At 37.1% G+C, this 12,957-nt stretch overlaps 1 protein-coding gene across 1 annotated transcript in view; it reads right to left on the reverse strand.

Annotated features, from left to right (window-relative positions):
* Window positions 1-12,957, reverse strand: part of LOC108755213 (TOX high mobility group box family member 3-like) — a 242,846-nt gene that overhangs the window by 106,446 nt on the left and 123,443 nt on the right. The window contains exon 4 of the mRNA XM_018498101.1: window positions 2,634-2,749. Within this exon, the coding sequence (XP_018353603.1) occupies window positions 2,634-2,749 (116 nt within the window). The remainder of the gene's footprint in view (window positions 1-2,633; window positions 2,750-12,957) is intronic.

Raw genomic sequence — 12,957 nt, forward strand, 5'->3', positions numbered from 1 at the left:
AGAGAGAGAGAGAGAGAGGATATAAGGATGTCAAAACTCCAGGCAAGCCTCGTATGTGGAGAAGCTGCACGAGATATGTGCTTCCAGGATGATGCAACTTCCCAATAGGACAGCTAGCTAGAATCGTCCGCCACAGCGGCCTAATGTCCGTATTCATAGTCAGACTTTGTACTTAAGACTTCCTTAAATTTATCTATAAATGTTCATTAGTTAATAAAATAATTCGTAGAGTATCTGAAGATAAATTTATGGAAGCCTTAAATATAAGACCTGACTGTGAATACGGGCATAAAACTCGATTAAGAAGAATTACGTAAGGCAGGAGGTACTCCATGTGAGAAACGACAGGAGTTAATTCAGAGAAGGCTACCTTGCCGAGATTCGAATTTCGCGCCAAGCCGCGCGACGTTAAGAGCCGTCTACATAAGTCGCAAACGCAGAACGCAGTTCGCAGACGCATTTGCGACAGCCAATCAGAAGCGTCAATGGTACTAATAACTTTTCATTTAGATAGCCCTTTACACGGCTATCGCGGGCCCGGCACGTTCGCGGGGTCGTGCGACATGATTATCGGCCAATTAGGCGTTGGGATGCTTCGATTCCAAAGAACCTGCGTGTCCTGCCAACAAAAAAAATCACTAATCATTTGCGTTGTGGCGGAGTTCCGAGAAGATCGTAACGAAGAGAGGACGCAGGATCCACAGAAGGAAAGAGAGAGTGAGAGCAAGTGCTGAGCGGCTATCGAAAGGATCGACGAGGATTTACCAGTGAGACAAGCATTAAAGCATTGTAAAGCTGTCGATCCCCAACATTGTGATATTGAGTAAATCGTACGTGCCAAATTCGAGCCGAGAGGCTATAGCTCGTATAAGGCACTATCGTAAATAATTAATCTTTTGGATGCTGCGTGCCGTTCACTCAAATCGTCTAAATTACCGTATTTTCGCGTAATGTTCACTGCCCTCTTGCCACAATCTTCTAGCCGTGTTTCGTTTTGAGTGTAATTGTATGTTAGATCGCCATATTGTACAGTACCCATCAGTTTTTAGTCATGACTTTCCCTATTTCTGCGTTGACGGGATTACTCGGGTTCCATGTAAAGTGTGGATATCATTTATATGACGTTTTGTAGAAAAGTCTTAATTAACTGTAGCATTCGTTCGATTGGCGAAATTTTTGCAACTCTCGTAATAATAGCATGTCTGCGTTCTTCCTGTTATTTTGTATTATACGATTCAATGATTTCTGATTCTAGCGATTTCATATTACCGAAATACGAATAATCGTAGCTATTGTATTATATATTGCGTATGCGATGTGATTGTTTGTCTAATGTACTCCTAAGAGATCAAATAGACGTATGTTATTCTTTTATTATTAAGGAGATTACAATTCTTATATTCTCTCTCTCTCGCCTTCTGATATATTTCCGCTCCAAATAACCCACCATCTCTGTTATTTCGGGGCTGAGCAGTCATAGTGAAATCATTGCTAAAATATAAATGTTATTGTACAATAATAAAAAGGGCAACTGGAATGAACTCGAGTGCCTGTTTCTGCGATGCTGCTTGATTCCAACTACCTGAAGATGAGTCCTAGGCTACGATCATCGTATGCTCATTTTGTGCGCGCACTGATGTTTGTTTGTATTTCAGAAACATTAAATAAAGTTTTTTAATTGCAATATGTACTTTACGTTTTATTATCGATGTCTCGGAGTATCTCGTAGTAGGATTTTTCGTACAATTTTTTGTCTTTGCGACTTACTCACTTTTAACATTTTTTTAATTTTCAAAAAAAAATTTGAACTAAGTTTTACATAACATTATCTTAAAGCTTATTAAATTCTTTTTAAAATGATCTATTATTTTTTAAATTCTGCTCATAGATTTCTAGTATTTATCCAAAATAAACTCGGTATTTCATAATATATAAGTGCCTTTTCTTATACATTAATAAATGTTACTAATGCCTAAATTCTAAGTGGAATCATAAGGCTCGTAACATATTCTTGTAAAACTTGTAAGAATTTTTAAGTGCTTATATTTTTATATAATATTTTCACAGATAACTTTTTACTAGCCATAAAATTTACAAAAAAAATCATAGATATTTACTCATAATCGTACGTCTTACATACATATAAAATTAGAATATTGGTCATAAATTCTTATAAGTTTTGCGAAAACGCAATACAAGTCTTACGATTCTGCTTAGAATTGACCCAAATTAAATTTATAAAATTTAGATTAATTCAATAATTTAGATTTACTGATTATTTATAAGTATTATATTTTTTCATAAATAGAGAGAGTTAAAAAAACTAAATAAAGATATTTTTTTTTATTTATTTATTGATTCTCTCTTTCATTCTCTCTGCTTCTCTTTCTTTCACTTTACAAAGTTTCTTTCAACTACTACAACATTGATATTCTTCGTCTCGCCTAATTTACGAAGTCACGAGCTAGAATTTGAAAGCAAGTTTTTTCTACTTTTTATATTCTCTATTAATCAATTCACGATATTGTACTCGTGTAGATAGACAATTAAAAAGTGCATAAATTTTATGTACAAAAGCATCTAATTTGTACCGTTAGACATTAACGATAACTCAAGAATAAAATCATACTCACCTGACATTGATCGGTTGCATCGAATGTTCTTGCTGTAAATAGAGCTGTTGCTGATATCCATTAGCATCCAGATTGAGACCATCCGACGATTGTTGCATACTGCTACTTTGAATCATCTATAATAATTTAATATAAGTAAAGAACACAAATAAATTCTTACATAAATTGCATAATTAATAAAAAAATTCTTAGCCGTAATTAGATTATTTTTTTGTTTTAAATATGCAGACCATAAAAATACGCCACGTCGCGAACATTCAAATTATTTACTTTTTCCCATATCCTAAATATTATATATAAAAAATTCGTTGAGAATAATGTTATATTGTACTATGAAATAATATTACATAATAATATTATTTCCCTTTTCTCACTGATAAAGATCATAAAATTTCTATTGCGCGTTTCAACATCTCTTTATTTCTTTATTTCGAGGTCAAAACGAGACGGAGAAAATGATGAGCGTGCGTCTAAAAATAATGTCTTGAATGTTACATGAATAATGCTCAAATACGGAAGTTGTTAAATGGCTGATACATCGTTCTGATATCATTGTTTTATTTTTCTTTACCACGCAATACGTGCGCGCGCGCGCGCGCACGCGCGCGTGTGTGTGTGTGTGTACATACATGCGTATAACATTGTTAAATGTTACCATATTAAGTTGTGATATGTTTATTTTACGAAAATAAGCATTCAATAAATTGATCAAATAATGAAGAATATGTAGAAATATAGAATGGAAAATATCTAAAAATTGTATTCTCAAAGTAAGAAGATTATGTATTTTGTAAATTTTCATAACACGTATTCTTAATCAATATTTTTTTCTTTCTATCAGTAGAATATCTTCTCAAACTAAGAATATAGTCTAACTTTATGATAAAATTTATGCCGCAAATGTTCTGTATGTTTTCTACAGAGCAGTATGTTTTTTTGTGATAGCGACATTTGTCGATTGTTTGCAGAAAAGAATTCTATAGGTTAAGTGTAGTATTTAAGCTTTGTTTATTAAAGTTTTACTATATATTTATAGCAAAACTTTAAGGGATTATTTCACCCTAAAACTTTAAAAAAATCGAAATTTTTTTTTGCTTAAATCGATAGTTTAGGATCTTAAGAATATAAAATTTATTATCCAAAAGTGAAATTCCTAATATTAATGAAAATACAGTTGATTGTGTCAAATAGTGCACAACAATCAGTGCTTCCACGCCGCCGTTAAACTGTTCCGTTTATGAATAGTTCCGTCATTATTTGACGTTATAGTTACATCTGTACTGTATTTAATATTGGCACACAATTTTAATATCTGAAGAGATTGGTAGTCTCGGCGCTAAGGTACGCACAGCGACACTATCGTGGCTATTTTACGCAAACCGGCAAATTGCGGGGGACTGAGATTATCAATAAGGGCAGAACCGATTCTATGTACGCTTAATAGATAGCATACACTATTATATTTATATTTATATTTATTTTTTCTCTATGTGTCCTATGAGCGAAGATATTGCAATGCAAAATACGAATCTGAAACTTTAAATGTAAGAAACATCATCGTCGTCATCGTCGCCGCTACGGAGTGAGGGAGATGTCCTTTTGGGATTTTTGGCGCAAGAGGAAAATGTGGCGCTAGCATAGTCACATCACACACATCATGGTCAGTGAGCGGTGCGACAGATCTGCACGTTTTACATATTCTACACTCTGCAGAGATTATAAGTGAAGTTTACAGTCACGCGATCGCGGAGGAGTTGAATAAGTGCAATTGTGGCCAAAGCTACATATGGTAATATTCCGGTTACCTCAAATTAAATATCTAGATTATCCAAATAATATCGAGATTGTCATTGAGGAACTGTGACCATATTTAGACGCCACCCTTGATCGGATTTAATAACAGTGATGAAAATACATTCGATGCGTTTACGTATAAAAATAAGTAAAGGTTTGACAAAAAAAGTGTAGCTCTGCCTCATGAACCGTGATTAGTCATTGAAATCAATTTAGGTTAAGAAGTTTGTCATAGCGACGAAATATTGCGATGCAAGCATACACTGCAGACATTAGTATTCCGCATTCGCAAATTCCGCTCAATGGGATATAGGAAAATGAATTCCTGCGGATCGGAAATCGTACACACACACACACACACACACACGCACACGCACATATATATATACAGGGACATTGGTTAGTGTTTATTCGAGAAACACGTACTCTTAGCACCTTTTTTTACCTTTTTTAAAAAGGTGTAAGTTTATACTGATATCATGCATTTTATAGTGACGAATGTATTTATAAATAATTTACTTTATAATTGATTTCAAGAAATAGATTTTCATGTGTTTGTATGAAATTTAGAGAAGTCACTTTTTCATTATCATTTTGTAACTTATAGATTATACGGATTTCGGTTAGAATCAATGCATCCATGTGCTTAAAATATGACAAAAAGGGATTGTTATTGAAACTAATCGCGTTTTTCTCAATGATGTTTTCAAAAACGGTAGACACTAGAACTACCACAAAATTAATCCAAATGCTTTGAAATTTGGCTTAGTTATTGTTAATTGAATTATCTAAAAAAATACCTGTGATTTTTGCGATAACTTATATACTTTTTTTTGTTATCCATATTTTTATGTCAAATTTTTACGTGAAAATTGAACTTTTTTCTTCACGCACCATTTTCACATTTTTTAATATCTTTTAATTCTACCAGGTACAATATTTCTCTAGCAAATTTAATGCAGATTTAATGCTTCTAGCAATTTAATGATTAAAAATAATTTTTTTATTTTTGACTACAGCATACTTTGAATCTGTTCTGCTATCCACCGCGGATGCCTTCATCACATGCCAAAAAACGTGCTGTAGCGCCGCTATTTTGTCTTTTAGAATTACAATTTTTGTACATTTTGTATATCAATACAAGTAAAAAATAGGTATAAAAAGATTTTTTATATCATATATAGTTGTTTAATAATTATCTCTCAAAATAAGGTGATTTTGAAGCCTCCATGGAATAACCCCTTAATAAACCAATAGAAGGGATAAGAAAATAATAAAATGGGAAAAAAAAATTAATTGATTTGATGTAGTTGTGTTTATAAGTAAGTTTCTGAGATATATTCCTTTTTGAAAAAAAGTTATTTATTTTATAGGTATTCTGATTTTTCATGTCAGTCACATAATAGCTTTACTTAACATTTATTGTTGACATAATTAGGTTAGATTAATACTATAGACATTATTTAATTGTATATAAAATAAAAGGTGTAATCAAAAGGAGTAAATCGCTAAAGCCATTGCGATGTACAGATTGGAGCATTTCTAGGCATTATTTAGACATTTTCAATGCAATAGTGAGCATTATTAGGCATTGGCATGACATTAATGAGCATTATTAGGCATTATTTAGGCATTAATAGGCATCATTAGGCATTATTTATTCATTAGTAGGCATTATTAGACATTGCTTAGATATTACCGGGCTTTAGTAGGACATTAATGTATAATACATTATAATGGAAATTATAAATCATTGAGCACTATTGCGTTTTATTTTTTAAATTAACAATTGTTTTATGTCAAACGTATCCTCTGCTCAAAAAGTACCCGGAATTTCTAATTTGAAAGATGTGTGTTAAGGTAGGTTTGTAAATTTTTTTTTCGCTCAGTTGATACAACTGTCCTTGACGTTGATGCTGAGTTTGAGCGCGATTTGTCATTTACTTTGTTTATGGCAGCTGTTTATATCAATCTATCTTAGGTGCGTTCATCGGATTTTAAAATGGAAAAAAAAGTTGAGCAAAGAGTATGTTAGAAATTTTATGTTGCCGACGCATTAAAAATATTACAAAAAACCTACAGGGACTTTTCTCTCTCAAAAACACAAGCGAATGAGTGTATAAATTATTCAAAGCTGGCCGTGAAGTAAAAAACTTGCCGCGTTCTGGGCGTTCATCAACATCAAATACGGAAACATCCATAAAGTGAAGAAAATTGTACTTGCAAATCGTCGTGTGAATGAGAGAGAGATGCACTTATCATCTCTAATGCATTTGGTTCGGTTGATCACATTCGTAGAAGGACAATGTGTGGATTTTGCATAATGCGCCGTCGTACACATCGTCTCTTGTATGCAACTTTTTGATCAAACATACAATATCATCGCCCATTCATCAGACATGTGACTTTTTCTTATTTCCAAGATTCAAATTGCCCATGGGAAAAGCGTTTTGATTCGATTGATTTCATAAAATTCGACGAAGGAGCTAAAGACCATATCTTCAGGAGCTTATGAAAAATGCTACGAAGAGTGGGTTAATCGCTGGCATATGTGTATACCCTCAAATGATTATTTTGGAGAGGATAAAATAAATTTATGTTAAAATTTAAAATTTTTATTAAAAAATTCCGAGCTTTTTAAACAGATGGTATTTACAAAATATATAATAAAATGTGAATATTAAATTACAATATACAGATTACGCTCTCATGGTGTTATTCATGAGGTAATATCCCATAGATAACATTGCTACTATTCAGCGCTGTTATTGGTCAGTGATACAATTAGTTAACGATACTAGCGCTCGTCTTATTTCAGATTTGCTAGATGTGAAGCAATTCTGTTTAACGATAACCGCAATTTTGGTTGTAATAGTCGTACGAACTATTCGCTATATCAGTGATTAGAGAAAGAAAAGAATCCCAGAGGCTAGCTAAGCACTGTTTGTAATAAATATTGTACTATAACGTGCTAGAAGGGGGAGAGGGATGGGGAAGGGGAAAGAGAGAGGAGGGAAGAAGAGGATGGAGGGAGAAGGGAAGAAAAGGGGGTGAAAGAGAGAGGAGAGAAAAGGGCGAGGGGAGGAAGGAACGGGGGGGAGAGAGGGCGGAGGAGAAGAATGAAGGAAGGAGGGGGTGAGGGGGAAAGGGGAGAGAGAGGGAGAGAGAGAGGGGGGAAGGAGAGAGAGAGAGAGAGAGAGTCAGTCGTTTGGCACAATTCTCTTTTTCAAATTTCACGCATATCGATTGATTTTTTTATAATGCAGCTAACAAATTCACTACACATCTATGAAATTAGTATATCATGTTGACATCGCATGAAATAATGACAATTCTGCTAGCATACACTATAATTCTAGATTTTAGCAATAATTCTGTCGATTTATGTCTAAAAACAATGTTTCAAAAAATAAAATGCTAACTTCGCATCTCACCATCCAGCATCTCACTAGAATTCGAACATATGAGCTGTAAAGTATAAGAACATAAAGAATTCTGTAGTTAAAACTTATTATATCAATATGAGATGGAATAATCAGAACTCTTAAGAATCGGTCAGCATATCAGCTGTATGTACCCATATGTACCGTTATCGGACAATTTCTTTGGTTTTATAGCCAGAACTATTGATATATATAATGGGTTTATATACGAGGGTGGTCCCAGAAGTATCCGACCTGACGTACAGATGGCGGTTGTTGTTTTAAAAAAAAATCACTGTAGGGGAAAGCACCAACTTTCTAAAGCTTAACTATGAAGTTTGAAGACGCTACGTTGTTCAGTATTTGTTTGGCAGCCATCAATAGTGGACGATCTCGGTGAATTTGCAAAGATGGAAAAAATTGGTCATCGTTATGTGATACAATACTTTCATTTGAAAGATCTTAGCCCAACCAATATCAAAGCCGAGCTGGATTCTACTCTGGAGGAGTCTGCTCCTTCGTTTACAACAGTAAAATATTGGGTGGCAGAGTTTAAACGAGGCTGTACGAGCTGCGAAGACGAACATCGCAGCGGTGCCTAGTGGACCAAGTGAGGTGGCCATTCCAGAAATGGTGAAGAAAATCCACAAAATGGTATTGGGTGACCGTCGATTGAAAGTGCGCGAGCTAGCAGACATGGTAAACATTTCAAAGGTGCTGTACATCGCATTGGCTGAAAATTTGGAGATGAGAAAGCTGTGCGCAAGGTGGGTGCCGCACTTGCTCACAATCGAACAAAAGCAGCGTCAAGAGGATGTTGAGTTAAAGTTCGAATTGCTTCCCCACGCACCCTATTCATCAGATTTAGCCCCCTCGGATTATTTTCTCTTTCCAAACTTGAAAAATGGCTCGATGGTAGAAGATTTACCAACAATGAAGAGGTGGAGTCTGCGGTTAATGGCTATTTTGAGGAGTTCAACGGTTCTTACTATAAACAGGCCATCGAAGCTATTGAACATCGCTGGGAAAAGTGTATCGAGCTAAAAGGAGACTATGTGTTGAGAAATAAAGATATTTTTTTCCAAATTTTTTGTGTTTTCTTTGTTAGGTCGGGTACTTCTGGGACCACCCTCGTATAGAACTCTTTATCTTCTTGTACTTTACAGCTCATACGTTCGAATTCCAATGAGATGCTGAATGATGAGAAGTTAGCATCTCGTTTTTTGAAACATTTTTTTTTGATGTAATTCGACAAAACTATTGCTTATCTAGAACTATAGAACTATAGGGTATGCAAGCAGAACTATTGTTATTTCATGTGACGCCAACATGATATGATAACTTCACAGACATATTCACCACGCAAAAGTGTAGAAAAATTTGAGAAGAGAAATCCCTTTTGCCGACGATGTAATGTTGGCGCATCGTTGGCATTTCTTTTATTACTAACTTTTACTTCCAAACGAGAAACAATATCTTCGATCAAAAAAATTACGGATAATGCTATTGCATTATTTCGATCGAGGAAAGTACATGTCCGCATCAACAGAGCAATCCCGTTGACCTCTGTAATATTGTTATTAACATAAAGTACAATAGTATATGGTATGTCATCTACAATATAATGTGTCTATTAAGACGCTTAATGTAAAGAAAGTAAAAGTAAGGTTTCGTCAGAGAAGTGAGCGAGTTATTTAATTTATATTGTGACGTTTTCTGTCCGTCACAAGGGTCGCACGACCCGACCGAATAGTGCAGTCGGGCGTCCTGAGTTCTTCCACTTTTAGGGGACGGACGCATCTGCGCTTTTCCACGACGTTATTTATGTGTCTCACGTCTGTTGCGTCCCGCTTATGCGTTTCGCGTTATCGTTTTCGTTTTTTCTTTCCGTGCATTATCGTACCGCGAATTGTAGGAACTGGCGACTCCCTTGTCAGGTTCACGCCGACTCGGACCATGAAGAAGGAAGGAAGACGGCCAGGACTGAGAGGCGGAGAATGACCGCTGCGGACGGATTTGCCGGGGCGCACAACATCTTGTCCCCCGGGTACACGTAGGTGATACCGTTTATTATTTCGCCCTTTATTATACTGCGAGACATCTTTTATCGCATCATCTTCCAGGCACAAGACGGAACGAGGATTAAAACGGCAGGAAGGGATGGCCACTCTACGCCCCGATAACGGCGAGAGCCCCGTGAAGGCGCCTTCAAGGCCACGAAGCGACCCCAAAAATTTCGCGCGCCAGTACACGAGACACGGGCATGACGCAGCTCCCGCGATTAGTGCCAATGAGGCGCGATAGGGCCTTCTCGCGGAGATAACGAACTCTGCGTGCCCCCGGGAGGATCAGCGCCCGGCATTTGTGCTGTGGCCGGCTTAGAGAGCAAACTAGCGGAAGGATGCAGGACGGACCTAGCGAAAGGAGCGAGCTAATCGAGAGGCGATCGAGACGAGCAGCAGCAGGTCACAGTGAGGCGAACGTCACAGTTTGGAAGGTCGCCGGTTTCCGAGTCCGGGAGGCGCAATATTATCGCAATATCATCGGGCCTATCGTAGTGAACACACGTGGCATGGCCGTGCGCTAGATTTCCGTGGGATTCGGGTAAACGTGTCGCCTCCCGGGACGATCACTCATTGTCAGGAGAATTCTTTTGCGTCCGCCAAGGCCACAGCCTCGTCATTTACTGTCAAGTTTTGTCGCGTGCCGCATTATTGTATCGTATCATATCGAGATTTTGTAATATTGGCGTGTACAATATCTTGTTTCGAAATCTTGCAGCCTAAAATCTGCGTGTCTCTTATCGTATCGGCACTCTGTATCATAGTATTTGCGCGTATTCTATTGTATCGAAATTATGTAGCGTCAAATTTGTATTCTGTCCTTCTCTGACTTTCGATAGAGCGGTGCGAAGCCCCGCGAACGAGCACGAGATCACGCCAGGTTCAATCGTTACCATATCCTATCGCCGTTTTGAGGTAACAAATTCTTGTTCGCATAATTTGGGAGAAATATCCTTGCGTGGCGTGAGCTCGTGCTGTTCGAGATGTACGGAATTGATACGGAATTGATACGAATCGCGTAAAGCATATCGGGGCCTGTGCGAGGCTCAATTACTGCATTTGATCGAGTCTTATCGCCGCGATCTTATCGGCGAGTACAAACGAAAGTCGGATACTTATTAAATATAATTGTTATTTTTTGCTATTATTAATTCTTGTGTGCTTTATTGCCGTCACCATTCGTTTCTCCAACGATCCTCTATACTCGACCACGAACCGCCCCCTCTGCCACTTCCGAGGCTGAGCTACCGGTTAAGAGCCCGTCGGCGTTCACAGCTCGGTAGAATATTGTATAGAGAAAATATTGCGTAATTTCGAGAAAGAGTGGCACGCTCACTCGTGCCTGGCCCAACTATTGTTTCGATTTTGTGTTGCCCTTAAGAGTGGCCGGGTGAAGACGCATTTCTGTCGCGTTTCGTTCGAAGTCACCCGTAATTTGATCGAATGAAAGAATCATAGCTGTGAACGCGCGACGAAGTTGCGCCACACTCGTGAGTGCGGTTGCAATATATAGAATTAGATAATAACATATGTATCACATTTCAGAAGCTTGTATATCTACAGTTTCACAGACGAATCAAAATATGTGGAAAAATCTATATTTCGGAAAAGATTATTGGTGACGATATTTTCACAGACGATGTTAAATCAGCTAAAATAAAGTATCTCAGTGTACTTTCAAACATAAGAAAATTATTGTGCTTTATTGAAGTTATATAATATGTTAATATCGCAATTCAATACGATATTAATATATCATATGATTTCAACAAAAGTGCCAGAAAGTATAGACTATGTGTTATATATAATGTAATGTTTCACAGAATAATTTAGAAAGTGAGTTAGACCAGCACATACGGAATTTTTCATTAATTCAAAAATGTTCCGAAAAAATTTTATCTAAAATCAGCGAAAGAGATTTATTTTAAGTGCTGTGACATGACAATTTTTATCCGTCACTGTCGTGGAGTGTCTGCTAGAAATCTTGCGTCCTCTTGGCTCGAAGGGCAAGTGCACATGCGCTATTTATTTATTTATCTAACTTTTTTTATTTCTTTTAGTAGTTAATCTCGCATTTAGATTTAAAGCTGTCGTACCGTGCTCGGTGGCTAAGATATTGTTTTGTAATCTCATCGTCTCATCCACCACTAAAAAAAGGAAAACCACCATGCGAAAAAGAATGAAGGTGCGACGCTAAACCAGGGAATCCGGGCACGCAGGTCGTAGAGTTTCATATATTTTTGATAATACGCTGTTGCCCTCAAACTTTATTGTATCGTATGCCGCTTACAGGACGGAAGGCGAAAACTACTGGCACACCTGGTGGCAAATACAAACGCCAGTCGAAGATACCTCGATACGGAGCCGATAGTGGAACTGCCAGGACATTCTGTCCCAGCTCGAACCTAGAGACTACAGGCGCAGGCGTGTCCATGTAAATTTATTATTGCGCACTCTAAGACATGAGGATTCGCGGCTCGCGAGGACCCATATGATACGTGGGGTCGCATGATTGACAATTGGCGCGTGACGTGGGCCCGATTAGAGGGGTCAAACGGCCTGCGTGAATTCGTGGAAAACTTCCGGCTGGCACTCGACCAATATACTTCACGGAGTGAAGCTTCGGACATTGATTGTAGAATGGCATATAAAATATAGTTGTTAACTATTTTATTATAAATTTGTGTATGATTCTTGCATACAATTTGTGTATGATTATTACATATCTCTCTTGTCCTCCGACAATTTCCCCACTTTTAACGATCCACTCTTGATGCCGTTGCGAATTGAAATTGAGCAATTAATTTAAAGTAAGCGAAAATTAATGAAAAAGAGACACGTTCTTTCGTACCTGGTGCCCAATTTGTTTAGCGGAAAGTTCTGATATTTGTGAAAACCTTATCTGGATGTCGAAACCTTACGCTTATCTTTTACGGAAATTCCTTTAAATAAGAAAAAGTCATAGAGCACGTGACGAAGTTGTGCTGTCGCTCGCGAGCACACGGTCACAGTGTACTATCACTTATATATATATATATATATATA

Source organism: Trachymyrmex septentrionalis, unplaced genomic scaffold (assembly GCF_001594115.1).
Source record: "Trachymyrmex septentrionalis isolate Tsep2-gDNA-1 unplaced genomic scaffold, Tsep1.0 scaffold86, whole genome shotgun sequence".
NCBI lineage: Eukaryota > Metazoa > Arthropoda > Insecta > Hymenoptera > Formicidae > Trachymyrmex > Trachymyrmex septentrionalis.